Source organism: Bubalus bubalis, chromosome 14 (genome assembly GCF_019923935.1).
Source record: "Bubalus bubalis isolate 160015118507 breed Murrah chromosome 14, NDDB_SH_1, whole genome shotgun sequence".
Lineage (NCBI taxonomy): Eukaryota > Metazoa > Chordata > Mammalia > Artiodactyla > Bovidae > Bubalus > Bubalus bubalis.
In genome coordinates this window covers 25,479,353-25,499,270 of record NC_059170.1, presented here as the reverse complement: position 1 = coordinate 25,499,270, position 19,918 = coordinate 25,479,353, and the positions used below count along the sequence as shown (strand labels likewise).

General features: G+C 48.2%; 1 protein-coding gene and 1 long non-coding RNA gene across 15 annotated transcripts in view; both read left to right on the top strand.

The window, feature by feature from the left end:
* LOC102391382 overlaps positions 1-4,594 on the top strand; it is a 74,157-nt gene extending 69,563 nt beyond the window's left edge. For 12 of the 14 annotated variants that reach the window (XR_006639964.1, XR_006639955.1, XR_006639958.1 and 9 more), the window contains one exon: positions 118-4,043. This is a non-coding gene — a long non-coding RNA (uncharacterized LOC102391382). The other 2 variants (XR_006639963.1, XR_006639960.1) reach the window with 2 other exon arrangements.
* A 2,581-nt stretch (positions 4,595-7,175) lies between these two features.
* On the top strand, positions 7,176-19,812 carry ANKRD60 (ankyrin repeat domain 60). Its single transcript, XM_006049068.3, has 4 exons — positions 7,176-7,575; positions 12,429-12,559; positions 14,281-14,446; positions 17,365-19,812. The coding sequence occupies exons 1-4, from the start codon at positions 7,176-7,178 to the stop codon at positions 17,664-17,666; spliced, it is 999 nt and encodes a 332-aa protein (XP_006049130.1). The 3' UTR covers positions 17,667-19,812.
* Positions 19,813-19,918: the final 106 nt, after the last annotated feature.

Below are 19,918 nucleotides of genomic sequence, written 5' to 3'. Positions count from 1 at the left end.
TAAATTCATTTTAAAAGTGGAAGGGTGCATAAAAACGTCTCGTTTCCGTGTAGAGTAGTATTCATAATTCAAGTAGATGGCAGCATTTTAAATTTGCTCTTCTAATATTTTTCACAGGTTGTGGCAATTCTGCAGAAGTTCTGTTTCAACAGTGGAAGTGCACTGGGGTTCAGTTTCATCATGAACTCATCCCATGGTTCCGGCACTGTTCTAAGTGGGTCGGAAGGCAAGCATTTGCTTTCCTTTGTCAGGTTGGCAGGGGCCCCAGGGGAGCATCCAGCACGAGCATACGTTTCCTGTGTGACGTCAACACACAGCACCAGGCGAAGGATCCCAGCCCTGGAGGACTGGCCAGAAGCTTGGGGATCAGTGGACCGGGCCCCCTCACGCCACAGCCTGGTCAGGCAAAGAACCTGCCCAGGGTTCCCCAGCCACTCTGTGCAGTCCTCTGTGGATAGCAGCCAGGCACCTGCTGTGTGCTGGGCGTGCTGATGGCGTAGCAGGGCGGGAACCACCTCTTGCTCTCCCAGCACCTGCTGCCCAGTGCGTGGGGGCTAGGCCCAGACTCTCCTCCGGTCATGCCCGGTCCTGCTTCTGGGAAAGTGGGGGGTGGGGGCAGTGAGAAACAGAGTAGTGGGGCAGAGACAACTTCATCTCTTTAAGGTGAAGTTCAGGTCCCCAGGGAGCCCTCTCTAATTGTTGCTCAGTCGTGTCATATTCTTTGCGACCCCATGGACTGTAGCCCACCAGGCTCCTCTGTCCATGGGATGCTCCAGGCAAGAATACTGGAGTGGGTTCCCATTTCCTCCTCCAGAGGATCTTCCCGACCCAGGGATGGAGCCCTCATCTCTGGCATCTCCTGCGTTGGCAGGCAGGTTCTTTACCACTGCGCCATGTGGGAAGCCCACCCTCTCTACCCAGCATCTCAGAAACGAGGGCGTGATTTGTGTTTGGCTGGGGACGATGGCTGCCACTTTTGATCGCCTGTGTGTGTCAGGCCTCTCATCCCACATCTAATGCCAACGCTTCTGATGGCTGACAGGAAGGTCCCCCGGTGTGGAGCTCGGTGTGCCCATATACTTCCAGTTTGTTTTTAGTTGGAGGAATTGAAGCCCAAAGAGGTTAAGTAACTTGCTCAGGATCACATAGGAAGTATAAAACCATGATTTGGTTTGTTTGTTGGTTGTTTGTTTTCTGCTAAAGTGCTATTTTAACAGTTTTAACTTTTCCTCAGGCACATACCCTGTGGCACACAGAGGGAGCGGGAGGAGCATAGTGAACTCCCATGTGCCCGTCACCCAGCTTTGCCAACAGTGTAGTAAAAGCTGGGATTGGCTTCCACCTGACCCTAGCCCCAGATCCCCCTTTCTGTCTCTGGGAACCAGCCCCGCCTTCCCCACTGAAGAACTCATGAGGGGCTGCCGCAGGCCCGCAGGGGTTATCACAGGGGAACCATGGCCATTTACTTGTAGAAGGGCAAACTTGGGGCAGAGTTAGTGCCAAATTCACCAACCACAGGCCTGGCACCGCAGGCTTTTATCAAGAAGATAAGATAAAAAGATAAAATCCTATTTTGTGGAGAAAGGGTAAATGAGAGACATTTGCTTTTATTTTAAAATTCCTTTTTTTTTCCCTGAGATTCAGACAGTCCACAATGAAATAAAGGGAAAAGGGACCAACTAATTTTGTCTAAGAAAAATCAATTTTCTTGTGTGTGCTTTCATTAAAGATTTAGAAAACCCTACAGTAACACATACAGAAGGACAGGGGACTCAGCCAAGAGAACCTCCCAAGAGTCATGTGGATTATCATTTAAAGGTGGGGAGGGAGCATAACCTGGAGGTTAGCGGGGCCACCTTTGGAGTCAAAACCGGTTAGTCTGAAGCCTGAGTCTCCTGTCTCCCTGCCGAGTGGTCTTGGGCAAAGCCCCCTCTCTGCGTCTGCGCTGCCTCTCTGCCTTCTGTGAGACGGGGCTCCGGTGGCAGGGGTCTGCCTCCTGGCATGGTCCTGAGGCTTCGATGAGCATATGCACCCGCGTTACCCAGCAGAGCTCCAGGCACCTGGAAGGCACTCGTAGATGTCAGCTGCTATTGCTCCCCTGTAGGGGGAGGAACTTCAGGATTTAGAACCCATTTTCCTGGTTTAGGACCCCCACCTCGCTCCTGCTTACGGATCAGGAAACTTTGGGTGTCACCGTCACAGTGGACTCACCTGTAAAGCTAGGCTCGCTCTGATTTCCACCACTGGCTATGAGAACGAGTTGGGAGCATACACGTGAGACTCTTTGTAAGCAGAGCAGCGGTGAATGCTGGTGGTTATCACGGAAGCTGCATTTGTTACCTATGCACAGATGGCCGGGCGCTGGATTGGGGTCTGGGGTTTGATTGTCATGTGACAGGCGTGGCCCCTGTCCTCAGAGCCTGAGGCCTGATGAATGCCAGGCATGAAGGTTCCTCACCCTTACTTTGGCGCCATGCTAGACTCCTCAAGGATGTCTGCATTCTCGTTGCTGCTCCATTGTACAGATGAGGAAACTGAGGCCCAGAAAGGTAAAACCACTTACTCATGGCCACGAAGCCAGTAAGTGATCAGATTGGGTTTTGAACCTGGACCTATCTGACTCCAAAGCCTTTGCCTTCTCCACCAGATGTTACGGGCAGTTGGACCCCAGTGCTTGGCAATGAATTATAAAGTGGTAATAACCAAATTCAGTGGTTGAGATTTTGAAATTCACACACATACTTCTCAGACCAAACGATCCTGAAATTACTTCTTTGGAATCACAGAAGTGTATGTTTTTAGAAAAAGCATGCTGACCCCTATTGAAAAATGTCCACTTTTTGGCTGTGACTTTCTTTTCATCAGAGGCAGTAGTGAGCAAGGAGTGTATCCCCATGGACCAGTCTGTCGAACACATACTGCCCAGCCTTTTAAGCCTCATATCAGATCCTGTGCCAAATGAGAGGGTTTTGCTTGCCAAAGCTCTGAGGCAGATACTATTGGAAAAGGGTACTTGGGCCAGTTTTCTGAGCTTACAGATTTTAAATTTCATCAGACAGCAGCTGGTTTTCCTCTTTCAGGAACTGTGGCAAATTGTGTGATATGGCATACTTCAGATTTATTATACAAATTGTTATATTTTATACATGTGTATGTGTCATAGCCCACTCTTTGCAACCCCACAGACTGTAGCCTGCCAGGTTCCTCCGTCCATGGGGTTCACCAGGTGAGAATTCTATAGTGGGTGGCCATTTCCCACTCCAGGGAATCTTCCTGACCCAGGGATCAAACCCAAATTTTCTGCGTCTCCTGCATTGCAGGCAGATTCTTTACCTGCTGAGCCATCAGGGAAGCCCTACTTTATGCATAAAATGTTACTTATAAAATGGCTAGTAAAATTCGATCGCTATTTTATATTTAATAAACATACGCTAAAACGCAAAACATTACATAGTCTTCTAGAAACGAGAGAAACTTTTATGAGTTTTAAGCTCTGACATAGAGATGATGAAAGGAAGTCAATTTAAGCATTAACTATGATTGGGTTTTAATGGTATTAATTTTGTCGTCAGTCAGAAATAGTTTATATCCCAACCTAGTCAATTATTTTAAGCCTGAACAGGGCCTAACATAAGATAGTTCAATTCTGCACCAGGGGTACAGGCAAATGTCTTAAATCCTGCCCTGCATATACCCATCTTGCCTCTTCTCTCCCATCCTGTACCCTAGCTTGCCAGCAACCTGACCCCCACTTCCTGTGTTCTAAGTTGCCGATTCTTTTGTATTGGAGGGAAGAAAAGATAATATTAAAAGATTTTTAGTCATAGTTTTAAAAATACACCTACCTATTCTAAAAAGTTTGTGTTTACAAGTTAGGAGATACTCTTTCATTAATGCAATTTTATTACTTTAAAGGACATTATGAAACATGGTGTATATTGTCCTGAGATGTGGTTTTAAAAAAGAAAAAACCCAGCCTAAACCAGCGTATGTTTTAGAACACAGTTCACAGCACCTGTGATTCAGTTTCGTGTTTTGTTTTTTTTTAGCGTATTTTAGAAATGCCGGTAACCCTCATCTTGGAGTTTTTGAAGAGACTGTCCTGGCTTTGCAGTCCGACCAGAACCAAGATCTTACCTTTTTTGCTGCCCTAGAACCAAAGCGGGGGAATGTTACAGATCCTTGGCATGCTGCAAGAACAGAACTAACCCATCTGTGATCACTCAAGCTGGTCACTTTGAGCTTGGCACGTGCTGCTTACCGTAACTTGAAGGGGAGCTGACGGTGTCATAACTGCCTGGGGAGGAAAAGTTTCTGAGACTTTGATATTGTGTCCTCCAGGGACCCCTTTCCCATCTGCGGTCACAGGGACTGCTCCTGGGACAGGCACTGGCAGGCACTGAGTTGCTTCTGTGCCCCTACATGCCAGATCAGGAAGTCTGTGCAAAGGTTGTAGAACCAGGTGGCTCCCTGAGTGTGGGAGCCTCCATGACATCAGACTGTCTGGTAGCAGTTTGTTTTGTCTATTACTGATGATATTATTTGACCCCCAGTTACCCCCTCTCCAAAAATAAAGTACTTTACTAGAAGCTTTTACGTCTTCAATAGATTTGCGTATTTGGCTTCCGTCATGCTTTCCCATAAAATATAGTTTATGGTTTTATATTTTATTTTTAACTGAAATATTGTGCATATGTAAATAACTCTTGACGGGAAGAAAATATATTAATGTAAGATTAGTCTCCTATCAGTGAACAGAACAAATACATCATTTAAATTTATGTTCTACTTGGAGTTGCTGCAAATATAGCCCCATTTTTTTTTTACTTGTGAGAGATGTGATAGTTAAATCTACTAAAGCATGATTTATGGCACTCTTTCTAATATTGTACTTTTGTTATAAATTGTACTCTGAACTTTTTCTCAGGCACTCATGCCTCCTCTTCTTGCAGGAACCGTTTCCATAAAGAGATATATTGGCCTTTGATAGAGACATAAAGCAGAAAGATTTTCATTCTTTTTTTTTTTTTTTAAATTTTCATTCTTATATGGCTATATTATCATTTGTTTAAGAGATGGGAGGGAAATTGATCACTGAGATGCATGGATTTAAACTTTATATCTGATGCTTTAGAATCTTAGAAATAGGAAAGCACAGTTCTGATCAATCTATATAGTTGGCCACAAACACCAGTGATGTAGGGGCTTAAGTTATGATACACTTCAAATCTAAGTACACAAGACTTAAGAGTTTGTGCTTTTAAAATCTAGACCAAGAGAAGGATGCTCTAGAATTTAAAAGGTTTTTGATTAATTAATAACTCAAGGTTCTAGAAACATCTGATTAAATTTTGCATGCATGTATGCTGATGTTATTTTTCTTTTTTCTATTTTTATCTTCTCAAAGGCCAACAGACAGGGAGGAAGGAGCAGCCTGTTTGGGGTCCGAGAGCGGGCTGCAAAGGGCACATGAGTTATTTCCATTCTTCCCTGGGATCTTTTTCTTATCTTTCTTTTCTTTTTTTTTAAATAAAATTTCTTGAGCTAATATTGAGTTTCTGATGCTTTCCCCTCCCCCAAATTCCACTGGGCTGACTCTAAAAAGTAAGGAAGGAATCCATACTGTGCCAAAGAAAATAAGGCACATGTATGAGAATTTCAAATTGTATTGATAACCCAGGAGAGAGCATTTTGGCAACTTCAGGAAAGAGTTATTTAATACATTGGAGACTACATATTAAGAGAAAAAAAAATTATCTCATATTCAGTGCTTGCTTAAAGTAAATAGATGGAGCTATTGTTTTGCTTCGGTAACAAGCAAATTTTAATTTTTTTATTGCTTAGAAATTGAGATTGTTGTGTTGTTGAAATCTGTTGATCCAGCAACAATGTAGAATTATTCAGCTGGAATCTTGTATTCTGTGCAGAGCTTCACTTTCCATTAAAGAAAACAAATTCAGTTTGTGTTGTGATGGGTAGGATTTGCCTGCCGAATCATCTATGCTTGTAGAGACTGGTCAAGACTCTTTGATGAATAACCTAACCTTTAAATTTTCAGTTTTTTCAATTAACACTTATAAAGTGTTAAAATTTTCTATAGTTTTATATGAATGCCTTTCCAGTGCAAAGTTTTTTTTTTTTTTTAATGACTGTCACTTCTCTGCAAAAAGTTATGTTTAAAGCTCACATTTTATTCTTCTTTTGTAACAACTGAGATTTTTTTTCTAAGATGGTTCATGTTGCCCTTGCTGTTCTCTCCTGTAGGTTTCTCATCAGTTTAGGTCTTTACATGTTATTAGTTCATAGATGCAGCGTTGAGTGTCTGTGATCTGACTTGCACTCGGCCTCCTCTGGCAATATAATGGAAAAGCACAAGCTGGTTTCTCACCAATAGGGCTGCTTTGAAAGGCATCTCAGCAACAGAACCGTCTCAGACCGTCCCTAAGTGGACGTGTCCTTCACTGTCCTTCTCATAGTGTTTTCTTTGGCACTTTCTCACTCCAAGAATCCCAGAACGTTTTCAGCACTGATGGATTTCAGTGCAGATTTGCAAATTTTGGGGAAGGTCCATCTCCCACTTCCGGGGTAGCCCAGAATCTCCCCTCCCCCTTCCCCCCTCACTGTCAGGTTGGATCCAGATCTGCTTGAAAGGAGTCGTATTTCTGCAATGTTGCCTTTTTCATTTATGCTTGAAATACGATTTTAAAGCATGACTAAAGACTGCACTTTACAACTCTCCATAGAGGATGCATGCAGAGATGATTTAGAGCGTTATTCAGGCATAATTCCTACAGGTAGTTGGCCCCGAATTGTGCAATGACTGTATTTTAAACAGACAAGAAGAGGCCACAGTTTTCCTGCTTAAAGGACCTGACGTTCAGCTGGGAAGGGGAGTTGGGGGTGTGGTGCGGGGGCGCACGCCTCGTGGTGATGCCTCTGTATTGATCTCAGTAAATCTCCCCACTGTTTTCGAAGCGCCCGTGCCCATTCCCCTTATTCAAGAAGCTGCACCAGGTCCACGTGAAGCCCGCTTTGGTTAACTGCGGCCCATCGGCCCACCGCGGGTAGGCGGGGAGGGGGTCACCTGTTCGGAGGAGGGGCGGGGGCGCCGGTGACGCGCGACCACTTAGTGGAGCGGGGATGACGCGCGCAAGACGGGTCAAGCGGCTGGGATGATGCGCGCAAGACGGGGTCAAGCGGCTGGGGCCGGGCGGCGGGCCATGAGGAGGAGGGCGGCGGAGGCAGCGACGCCGCCGGGGGGCACCATTCGCCGCGACCCCGCTGCGGCCTGGCCGCCCACGCGGGGGACGGACCCTGCCGGCCCGCGGCCCCACTCCCCACAGCTCTGGTCCCGCACCCGCGGCCGGAACCACGTCGGGGACCCGCAGGCCGTGAACCAGGCGACTGACGTGGTCCCGGATGTTTTCGCCATGCGAGTGCTGCTGGAAGATTCTGGGGAGATGTTCCGCGTAACAAACTGCCGCAGCAACATGACGGTGCGGGAGCTCAAAGAGGAGCTGGACCTGACAGCCGGCATTCCCTTCAACCTGCAGCGGCTGCAGTACCTGGACCAAGGTGGCCCCTGCCCGACCCCTTTCCTGGCCACGTGTACTCCTCTCCACCCCGCTGCCAAGTCCCCTCTGAACCTACAATGGGGCAAGGGAAGCCCGCCCAGACCAGGACCCCCAAATGGGTCAAAACAAATCCCACACCATGAAACTCCAGGTGGAAAAGCCAATCCTGGCCACCTAGGGACTTCCCAATTCCAGAAAAGCTGGGTTCCTGTTAGACCTCAGATCTCCAGGCAAACCCTGTCCACAGCAAGACCCTGATTTGTAGCAAATCCTCCAATCTCAAAGCCAGCTGTCTAGTCCATCCTGTCAACCCAGTCCAGGTCAGAGCCCCCAATCCCAAACCAGACGCTGCCCACCCCCCTAGGACCCTCAGGCACCCAGGCTCTCAGACTCCCATGTCTGTCTTCATCAGGGACCCAAGTCCCAAAGCCAGCAGGGCCGCACAAGACCTCAAGCCTGAACCATTTGTCCTCAACAGACCCCACAAACCTGCTCATGTCAGGCCCCCAAATGGAGGCAAACTTCTAGTGTCTGTGCTACGCTGTGGGACACCAGCACCCCCAATCCGCCATCCAGTTGTATCCATGCAAGGACCCCAAGCCCAGAACAAGCCTGCCTAAACCCCAAATCTCCAAGGTTACCGTGACTACTTCAGAACCCTGGATTCTTTGGCAAAGTGTCCACACACGGACACTAGAGCTTGGAACAAGCCCTGCTCATTTCAGGGCCCTCAAGCCAAGAACCAATCTGCCCAAGACTGAACCCCCTAATCCCCAGACTAAACCAAGTGACCATGAGAACCCTGAATCCTCCAGCAACCATGTAGACTCCAGGACACTAGAGCCTTAAACAAACTCTGTGAGCCTCAGAACCCACATCTCTCCACAAACCATACTCATGTTTGAACCTCAAATACAATCCCCAAGTGACCCCCTGCTCACAACAGAAACCTGAATCCCAGAGCAGATGGGCTCAATTCTGAGTCCCTCATCTCTGCCTAACCAATCACTTATCTGAACCCCATTCCATCAGCCGTCTCTGTCTACATAAGGATGTCAGACCCCAAAATGAACTCTGCCCACATCTGACAGCTCAACTGTGACCACACCAGAAGCCCAAGCCAAGAGTCTTTAGAAGAGCTCTAAGGCATGAGACAGAGTCTGCCCACAATAGGACCCCAAAACTCAAGTCCAGTGTACTCATATCTGAACCCCAAACCTCCATGGAAATCATGTTTGCCCTCCGAGGTTTAAGCCAGCCATATGCGTGTAAGGAAGCCAAAGCTCAAAACAAGCCTTGCCTACATGAGGACCCCCCCAGACTCAAAGCAAGCTCTACTTGTGTTTGAAACCCAAATCCCACATCAGCCTCAGTCACATTTAAACCCCAAGTTCAAGACCAAACCCTGCCTATATCAGGACTCTGAATCTCATAGCAGAACCTGTTGCCACTGAATCCCAGGGCAGACCTATCCGATTCCTCATCCCTATGCTATCCAGGACCCCCAAATGCCAAAACAAATCCTTCCCACAGAAGGACTCTACATCCCAGAACAGATCCTTCCCACACCAGGAACCCCAGGCAGAGTGCAAACCTTGCCTCCATCAGAATCCCAAATCTCAAAACAAACCCTGTCCACATTTGAACCCCAAATACTGGACACTGACCCAGTCCATATCAGGACCTCAAATCTCAAGCTGCCTCCTTGTCCATGTCAGGAGCTCAAAGCTAGCCAACCGGCATCAGAACCCAGCACCCAAAGCTCCCTGTGACTGACTCAGGACCCCAAGGTCCCCTGTCCAGATAAACCCCACATAGGAGACATCCAGTGGACCCAGAGCACATCCTCTCCCCCTAGGGTCTCCTTCCTTCAGCCCGTGGGTCTGGCTGTCCCCATCCCATCCCTATGATATTCAGAATATGAGAACAGGATCAAAGCCCCCCAGCCTCTACCATCTCCCCACCTGCTTGAAATCAGCGCAAAAACAAGAAAACAAAAGTGAAAAATAACTCTCTGGGCTGCTGCACAGAGAAAGTGAACAGCCGGTGGCGCAGAGAGACTGCAGTTATACTGCAGGGGCCGTGAAGCGATAGAGATGAAGACTTGAAGCAGCCTGTCTCCCCGAGCTCCAAGCTCCCAGACATTGCCCTTCTGGGGCTCAGTATCCTGATTTGTAAACCACAGCCCCATTAGCTCCGGAATCCTCAGTGCCGTTTCCTCCTTTAGGCAGAAACAACTCCAGAAACACAGAATGCATACTGAAGAGCAAAGTCCTTTCCTTTGCCCTCTTGGAAATTGGTTAAGCATTTTTCATGATGTATTTGCTTTGCTAGAGCAGTATTTGGAAGAATGCTTAAGAGCATTTTCGAGATTTTATGTGGAAAGAAATGTACCTGGATTTAATGTGTTAAAAGTGAAGTGAGCTATGGAAGTGCTTAGAGTTCCAAAGCAAGTAATTCAAGAATTATGTGTCTTGAACTGCAGATGTCTGACACCCCTCCTGTTAATTTATTTTCACCCATGAGCTATGCCGAGCGATAGATTCAAGAAAGCTAAGAGGGAGAGAAAGAGACGAAGTGGCTGAACACTGATGTCACAATCCTGTTAGTCAGCAAGCACTTAGCAACTGTTAGAAGCTTGACCTCTCTTGCGGTTGCCATCCTTACTGTTGACGGCAAACAAGAAAGAAGGTATACCACAATGATGGAAGAAATTTGGGCTTCTTCCAATAAATAATCAGTCTGAAGCCTCTTTACCCACCTCAAAGGTTGCCAGGGAGGATCAAATGAGATAATGTGTGTGAAAACCCTGAAAGACTTAACTCTAAAAGGGGGTGAAGCGTTCTCCTGGAGACGGGTGGCCTTCCCACGTCTGTTGTCAACTCTAATAATTTATTTAGGTGGTGATAATTAGTATTTATCCAAGCCGAAGGCAGTTGCTGCCTGCCTGTAAAAGGAGAATGTGTTCTGATTTTCTCTAAGAGCTGTTTGCTGCTGCTGCTGCTAAGTCGCTTCAGTCGTGTACGACTCTGTGCGACCCCATAGACGGCAGCCTACCAAGGCTCCCTCGTCCCTGATCTTCTCCAGGCAAGAACACTGGAGTGGGTTGCCATTTCCTACTCCTCTAAGAGCTGTTTAGCTGGCGTGAATCGTGCTCTTGTCTTTCTCGGAGAAACACCACCTTGCTCCAGTTTTTTCAAAGTTGTTAGGAAGTCATCGAGTTGTCTTATTTAGACTAATTACTGATTATCCTCAGTGTGAGAACCACAAATAAGACCCTAATTAACAGATTGGCTAATCCCTGTTCCATGTTTCCATCCACCAACTGGAGTTGCTGGGAACCAAAGGGTGCCAACAAAGTCTAGAGTGAGTGGCACAGGGCATCGAGGAGAGGCAGGGCTGGTTGGAGTCCTGGTGTTGCTGTTCACTGGCCATGTGAGCCTCCGTCTGCTTATGCGGCAAATGGACTGGCCAAACCTGGCTTGTCGTGAGGATTAAAGAATGTGGGTGCTGAGTACTGGCACTTAGTAATCACTCAATCATGAAACCAAAAATGCTCACAAATTCTACTCGGAATAAATGATAATCCAACCTGGGCAGAGTTGAGACATTCCATTCCTAGGTCTGCTTATTGGAAAAGGCAGATTAATTCTTCAGCTAGATTACAGGTGGCCAGGTAGGAAGATGTGTGTGTGTATTTCCAAAGGTAAACTGAAATCAACTTCATTTTCTTAAAATGTTCTACAGTCCTCTTCTACTAATTCTGACCATCTTCCCCCAAGGGTATGAGCAAGGGGCAGTTTTGGGTGATGATGACACATAGGCAGGATGTTCTTCCATTCCAAGTCCAAATTATGGTGGGGTCGACATGGAGATGCTCATATTACCGTAGGGTCTCCACTGGGGCAGTTTTGTCCCCCTGGAGGCCATCTGGCAAAGTCTAGAGACATTTCAGTGGTCACACCTAGCTGAGCGGGCTGCTGCCACCTTGAGGGAAGAGGCCAGGAATTCTGTAAAGACCCTGCAATGTCCAGGAAGACCACACAGCAGATAGTCATTCGGCCCCAAGGGTCACGAGTGCAGAGGTTGAGAAATGCTGCCATAGACTATAATTTGAAAGATCCAACATTTTTTTCTCATTATTACCTCTTTAAGCTAACTGATGACAACATTAACCAGAATCAGTATTTTAGTTTAGGGGTATATAACTTGTATAACCACTTGTATTACCTGTCTGTAATTTACAGTCACTTCAAGTAGTTCTACTTAGAGTTGGCCTCCTGAAATGACTTTTGTTCACTTCATGTATTTTTTTTTTTGTATGATGGGTCAAGTTATAATTGGGGCTTCCCAGGTGGCACTAGTGGTAAAGAACCTGCCTGTCAATGCAAGAGACATAAGAGGTGTGGTTTGATCCCTGGGTTGGCAAGATCCCCTTGCAGAAGGGCATGGCAATCCACTCCAGCATTCTTGTCTGGAGAATCCCATGGACAGAGGAGCCTGGCAGGCTACAGTCCATAGGGTGGCAAGAAGTTGGACATTACTGAAGCGACTTAGCATGCACACATGCAAGTTATACTTACAGAATTTTATGATTTATTGCCTTTTTTCTTTTTTTTGGTGGGGAAAGGTTTGGCTTCTCTTTGAGTTAAGCCAAATTATTTTTCTAAAAAATATCAGCTACTACAAACAGACATACATGGTTTTATCAAATGAGTCTAGTGCTCAAGTGTCTCAAAGTATTTTTGTGATACCCAAATATCACAAATAAGATAATCTCTTAACTAAACCAGGGTAAAAATTTATCTTTAATGCCTGATTTTTCTTTTTAAAGATAAAAATTGTTCCCCATAGGAATTTTGATGGATGATGCTACGCTGAAGTTCCACGACGTTATTCCTGGTGGAATTATTTCATTATGTATCTGGCACTATGATGGATGGACGGAACTGGTTTTGGCGGCTGTGGAAGGGGATTCCAGTAAGGTGTTTTCATGCTTCTTTAAATGGATATTATACTTTATGAAGCAACTGTAGATTGTGGGTGTGTATGTGTGTAGGGGGAAGTTGCTTGTTCTTTAATGTGAATATTTATTGAAAGTTGCAGAGTAGAGAGAATAACAATGACTTGTCATCATGATCAAATCGTGTGTTTCCATTTGCTGTTTGGCTTTGCGGTTTCTCCCTGTCTACGGACTTGTGATTTGTAACCCAGTCACTCCACCCCGAAAGGAACCAGGGCAGCCCTTTTTCTATTCATGTGTATATTTGCATGCATTCTAAGTCTATTCAGTCGTGTCCGACTCTTTGCCACCCCATGGACTGTAGCCCACCAGGCTCCTCTGTCCATGGGATTCTCCAGGCAAGAATACTGGAGTGGGTTGCCTTTCTTTTCTCCAGGGGAGCTTCCCGACACAGGGATCGAACCTGGGTCTCCTGCATTGCAAGCAAATTCTTTACCACTAGCAACCACAAGTATATTTGGTAAAGTTAAAAACCTGATTTAACAGCCGAGGACGCCAGATAAGTTGGAACTGTGCGGTCCAGAGCTTTCGTCGCTGCAAAAAAATAAAAGTCCCAGGGGTCTGCCCCCACCTGACAGGGAGAGGCTTGGAAACACAGAAGCCCTGACCCTTGGCCAGGCCTTGAGCAGGGCTCTGGTGTGGGGCAGGGGTGGGGGCAGGCGGGGGCAGGAGTGAGACTGGAGGAGGAAATGTCTACCCAACAGTGAAGGTGAATCGCTCAGACACAGAGGGCGAGTGCAAGTTCTTTGTGGAAAGTAAATTCGGATGAGAAGCGAGGAACTTGTGGAGGAGACAGTTCACTTCTGGCTGGGATGCGGGTCATGGGGAGGGGGGTGGTTGGGATGGGGTTCTGGGGAGCGGCGGTGGTTCTAGGACGTCAGGGCAGGGACCCAGCAACCCTGCTGCCCTGGAGCAAGAGCTCTTAGAGCCCATCCCCCCAATATTTGCACAACTCTCTGGTTCCTTCTCTGCGTTTCTCCCCCTCCTCTGCCTTCCCTGGATTCCTCTCTGGCTGTGTCCATTCTGGGTTCTCTGACTCTTGCTCTGAATGTGGGGTGAGTCTCCCCCAACTTGTCTTGGGCCAGAACTGTCATCACCCCCCTGCATCAGGGACTGGGTTCCTCTCCATTGGAGCTGTAGCCTTCCTCCAGGGCTCAGAACTTTAATTCTCCACGAGAAGATTCTGTCCCAGGGCTGTTATTCACCTGACAGCAGGGTTCAGAGTGTCCCAAACCTTAACGGAGACAATGGGCCTAAGAATAGACCGGAAGGCCAAGGTTCATCAACTCTCCTTAGGAGTGCGTGCTCCCTTGGAGGTGGGGGGGTGTTCGGTGTTGGCGGGGGTCTTCCTTCAGGGCTGCAGCCCCCTTCCTCTGGACACCCAGAAAAGCTATTTTTCTCTCTTCAAAACATGGACAGGAAGAATTTCCTGCCTCCCAAGCCTGTCTGGTGGTAAATTTGTGTTTCCTGGACGTGCAGAGAGAGATACCCCTGGCTGGTTTCCAGCTTCTCCCTTCCCTAGGGGCTGCTACCACTACCCCCCAACCCGGCCTGTCCCATCCACCTCCTGCACGTGGCGTCCGAGCTGACTTCCCCCCCAGGGTGTCCCGGGACCACCAGCCAGGTGCCTCTGTGTTCCCGAAGTCACTGAGACTCACGCGTGTAACTGTGTGTCTCATCCAGCTGGCTTGCCTCGGCGTTGCCGAAGACACTTTCTACCGAACTGCAAATTCGGGGCGTTTTGACGACAGGCAGTGGAAGAAGTGGATTTCCCAGAGAGCGTTCGTGGCCTTGTATGTTGCCTCACACAGGGGTCACTCAGAGGCTGTGCAGTACCTTCTAGAACACGGTAAATCTCATAGCGGCTGGGTATGTTCATGTGGCTGGTGTTTAGTTACCAAGTCATGTCTGACTCTTTGCAACCTCATGGACTGCAGCATGCCAGGCTTCCCTGTCCTTCACCATCTCCCAGAGTCAGCTCAAACTCATGTCCATTGAGGGGCTTTCCTGGTGGCTCAGACGGTAAAGCGTCTGTTTGCAATGCAGGAGACCTGGGTTCAATCCCTGAGTTGGGAAGATCCCCTGGAGAAGGAAATGGCAACCCACTCCATTATTCTAGCCTGGAAAATCCCATGGATGGAGGAGCCTGGTAGGCAACAGTCTATGGGGTCACAAAGAATCAGACACGAATGAGCGGATCAGCTTCTTCTTCATGTCCACTGAGTATGTTCAAGAGTAGGGGTCTTTTTCAGGTAAGGGGGTCACAGTGGCTTGTCCTCCTGGTTCACTCAGTAGTGGTTTCCTGGACCTAAGTTTGTCAACCACCAATTAAGGTCCCCACTGGGCCACTCGTTCACTGTCTGAGGGGGCTGAGGATGTGCTGAGACCAACAGAGGCTGTATTGCCTCTCTTGGCCAGGGCTCAGGAAGAAAAAATTTTTCAGGACACCACGTCACAGGGCTTCCTGGTTCATAGTGTCTAACCAGACCCCTCTGGGGATATTCCCAAACCATCCTGTTATTTCCTCCCCACCTGGGGTCCCTTTTCTGCCCAAGGAGTCTAGCCCCATGCTGACATCCCTCCCTTGGTGGCTGGCAAGCTGGCCAGTCTCCTTTCTCCAAGCCTTTGAATTGTTTGTCCCACACCCTTGTTTTCATCTCTCCTCCACCAAAGGGCAATTACTCTCTCTGTCCACAGACACAGAAGCCTTAGCCTGGCTCGTCTCCCAATTAAAGGGCTTTGCCTGAGGTTCTTTGAGAGTACGTTTTATCTTTCCTGGATGTAGAGTGTTTTGGGGAAAAGAGGCCTGGGACTGAGGTGCAGACCATTCAAAAACATGAGAAAACCATGTCAGACATCCCAGGCCATCAGCTTCCTCTAGAAAAAGCACAGAGTATTTGATCACTGGTTTCCCAGGTGGTTCAATGATAAAAGAACCTGCCTGCCAATGCAGGAGGTGCCTGTTTGATCCTTGGGTCAGGAAGACCCCCTGGAGAAGGGAATGGCAACCCACTCCAGTATTCTTGTCTGGAGACTCCCAAGGACAGAGGAGCCTGGTGGATTACAATCCATGGGGTTGCAAAGAGTCAGACATGACTGAGCATGCACACACTCTTGGGGCTCAGGAGGGGGCTTCATCTGAGGATCTCCCACATCAACTTGGCTCCAGATTAGACTCCCTCTTCCCAGCCTTTGGCCTTGATCCCAGGCTCTCTGTGCTATTTCCCCCACTTTCACCAACCAAGCTGGGAAAACATCTCTGATGCTTGGGCAGGATGACAGGCCGTGTGTCTGTGATGGGTAGGGGTTTTTGTGACGGTCCTCCCCTCTTTCTGCACTTCTCCTGTTGTAGGAGGAAATATGGGCTTTTCACGGCCCAGCAGTCCTTTAAGCTCATAAAAAGTCATTTTCACACTGATGGAACTGTGATGTATTTGAAAGCACCAGTTAAAAAATTACAGCCGGCTTGGCAAAGTTTTCTGTCCTTTGCAGACAGCAGCTGTAAAGAGGTGCCGGGGCCAAGGCAGGGTGTTGTGAGAACCCATTTAAAACTTTACCTCACTGACCAGTCATAGCTCATAAAAACTGGCTACCAAAATGTCAGCTGCGTGTAATTGAATTGCCTTGTTCTCTCTGTCATGGTATTTGTTACCCAGAATTTGATTCAATTCAACAAGTCTATATTGGACACCTGTCATTAGCCCACCCATCTGTGGGAGGCAGTGAGGGATTCAATCCAAATGAAGTCCGTCCATGAGTCAGGCTGCTCAGCCTCTGACATCTTCCAGGGGCCTGTCTTCTCCAGGCATCGCCCAGGCTATGTGCCGGGGATGAGAACAGCAATGATCAAAACAAGCATGTTTTCTGCCCATGTGGAGTTTATGAAGGGAAGTCAGCAAATTATTACAAATAATTAATTCCATGGTCAGCCATGCACGGAATGTTCTGGAGACGCAGAAGATCTATTGAACAAAATGCAGGGGCTCCCCAGATGGCTCAGTGGTAAAGAACCCTCTTACCAACACAGGTAGATGTGAGAGATGTGGGTTCGATCGTTGGGTTGGGAAGATCCCCTGGAGGAGGGCGTGGCAACCCACTCCAGTATTCTTGCCTGGAGAATCCCATGGACAGTGGAGCCTGGCAGGGTACAGTCTGTGGGGTCACAAAGAGTCAGACGTGACTAAATTGCACAGGGGGATTCTTGGGGAGGAGGACTAAGGAGCGTTTTCCTGAGGAAGTGAATGAAACCTCAAGAAACATAAGGTTATCCCAAGGCAGGGGAGGGGAAGGATGAGAGTGTTTTTAGCAAAGGAAACAGCATGTGCAAAGATCCTGAGGCAAGGTAAGGAAGCAAGTGTGTTGAAAGGATAAAGCTAGAAGGCTGGTATAAGTGAAGCATGGTGTGGTGGGGGAGGAAGATCGCTGAGTCGGGGGGTGGGTAATGCCGGAGTGATAAGGCGAGGTGGGTAGGACAGAGCAGTGAAGACTTAGAACATCGCCCCAAGGACTTGAGCGAGGATTGTAGAAAGGTCTTTGTCTGCCACAAGAGGAGCCTGAGGGTGAAGCAGGGCTGGATGCTGGGTGGGGGGGATACAGGAGTGACTCCTTCGTGGCACTGGTACCAGGGTTGGGAGCAGTTATTCATTCTCCAAAGCATTCCTTTCCAAACCTCGGCCCCTCCCCATGAGTTTCTTCTTGAACAGGTTTCTGAAGGTTGGCTCTGGCCAGCAGGGTGGCCCTCCCTGAGCCCACTCTTTTATTTCCCAGGTGCCAACTGTCAGGGAAGATCCCCCGTGGGCAGGACGCCCCTGCATGTGGCTGCAGCCATGAGCCGGCTGGACTGTATCAGCCTCCTGCTCAACTATGGGGCCTCCATCAACGACAAGGATGCCAAGGGGGAGACGCCCATGTCCGTCGCCCGCCGCCTGAACCGTACCCAGAGCGAGCGACGGATGTTCCTCTTCTACTGGCTGGTGAAGATGGGGACTAAGGACCCGCTGGACCCTGTGGTGAACAAGGCTTTTCAGAGAGTCAAGTCCGGGTTCGGCACCAAGGACAGCAAAGCGTAGGACGTTTGCATGTTGACACCAACTCGGGGTAACTTTCCTGAGTTCAGGTCCACGGTGAACAGTGGCCGTGGTGAGCAGAAATTCAGGGAAACATGACAATTAATCTGAATCAGACACGAAATGATCTGTCCTGTTTGCAAATGATGTGGGGAGAATATTGATAGAAGTGGGTGACTTTGTGTTCATTTCCTAACCCATTATGGATCTAACAGACTCCCACGCCAGCCTTTAATTTCGAGCTATTTGTTCATTGTACCCAGGAACGCTGCTTGGGGTGATGGGGACCAATTACCTCCTCTCCCGTCTGGACACCATCTAATGCATCCGCATAACAGGGGTAATGGACACAATGAGAGTAGCTCTTGTTATGGTACAAAACCAGGGCGGGCAGTTGTCGCCGGCTGGTGGGCAGTGTCACCTGTGAATTCCAGCTCGTTAAATTCATGGAACAAGATGCTCCCTGAGCTCGCAATGTTCCAGAAGTTTTCCTGAGCCTTCCTGGAGGTGTCTGCTGTCTGAGTCAGAGGTAGGGTTGGGGTGGGAAGCTAGGCTGGCCAGAAGACATCCAAGCTTGGTTGCCCACAAGGGGCACCTGGTTACTCTTGGTGAAAGGGGGTGAGTTGACATTGGATTTAAAGGAGACCAGTGCAAAAGATGACGATAGCTCGTAAAGAAGAGAGTTTGAACTGGCAGCTTCTTATTGTCCTCTTGTCCCATCCCCAAAGGTCCAAGCACCCTCCTCCCCCACACTAGCTTTCTCCTGTCCTTCTAGAACCGGGGGAGCTCCAGCATCCTTACTAGGGGGCAGCGTCTGTGCTGGGCTCTGGGCTCAATAGTCCATGAAAGCTGCCGTGTGAGTGATGAGCTGAGTGTAGGAGACCAGACGGAGGGGTGAGGACTGGAGCAGACTGGCGTGTACCCCGCCCACACCTTGCCTGAAGAAGATGCTGCCGCTCAGCAGTAAGTAAGCCAAAGGCAGCTAGAGCTTTCCAGAGCCAGGAACCTGGCTTTTTAATCTAAATCTTGATTTTTAAGTGTTGGCTTGAATTATCCCCTGGAGAAGGGAAAGGCTACCCACTCCAGTATCCTGGCCTAGAGAGTTCCATGGACTGTATAATCCATGGGGTTGCAAAGAGTCGGACACGACTGAGCGACTTTCACTTTCTTTTCTTTTGAATTATTTTAAGACCAGCATATGGTAAAAAATGAGACGATTTGGGGCACACGGATGGGCCTGCAAAACATCATCAAACTAACTTGTTTCACCTGGGAGATGGTGGACACACTCTAGGACTCCTCGGACTGCTCCCTGGCTCCGAAACCTCAGGGTGGGAATGGCCGTGGTTGTTCCCGGGCGATGCTGTCCAACCTCGCCCCCACAGCCACACGTGTTTCTCTGAAGCCCTGAATCCTGACACGGCTTCCAGGGCCAGTCTGTGTGGCAGTGGTCTCTCTACTGGTGCAGATTCTTTTTTTCTTTTTTTTTGGTCTCAGACCTGAACTTAGTCATTTTCCAAGGAACCCTGGTTCTGAAGTTCTGATTTTTAAGGAGCTGGAAAATGGCACTGCATCCCAGCTGCCCTTCTCTCCAACTTACATCCCAAGAACTGGAACTGGATTCAGCTTTTACATCAACGGGCCACATTTCCTGCTGTCTTTGCAAGGAAGATCCGTGTTGATGATGTGGCTTTATGCTTGGTGGACGTGGCTGGACCCAGCTCAGCAATCTGTTTGACAAATAATAGTTGGGGAAAAAGAAAATACAGCTCGGCATCAACTATGTCAAAACAGAGATCTTGTTTTTGGCAGATGTTCCCCAAAGTCAATAGGCAGATATTAAATAGCCTCGCCCAGTGGGGTCAGTTCATTTAGCTGATGAGGTGTGTTGGCAGGGGGACCTGGGCACCCTTTTAACTTAACAAGTGGTGTGACTCACAGTCATGGGTTTTCCGGGAGTTCTGCTCTCCTGTCTTTATTGTTAGGAGAGTCACCTGCCTGACACTTGTCCCCAAAACTTTGGAGGGAAGCCCTCTGTCTTCATCACCCCCAGTTCAGCTAAACACTTGGCCAGGAACTGAACAAGTTCCAAACTGTGATGACATTTTGCTTGGTCTGTGGCAGGGTCATTAAAACCCTCCTGTAGGTCTTGGGGACTCTTCCTTTCAGACAATCTTAACATCTGAGCTGTTCTAGTCAAATAACCTTGCATTGCCTTGTCAATAAAATTTGTCCACAGCCTCAGAAGAGTTGAT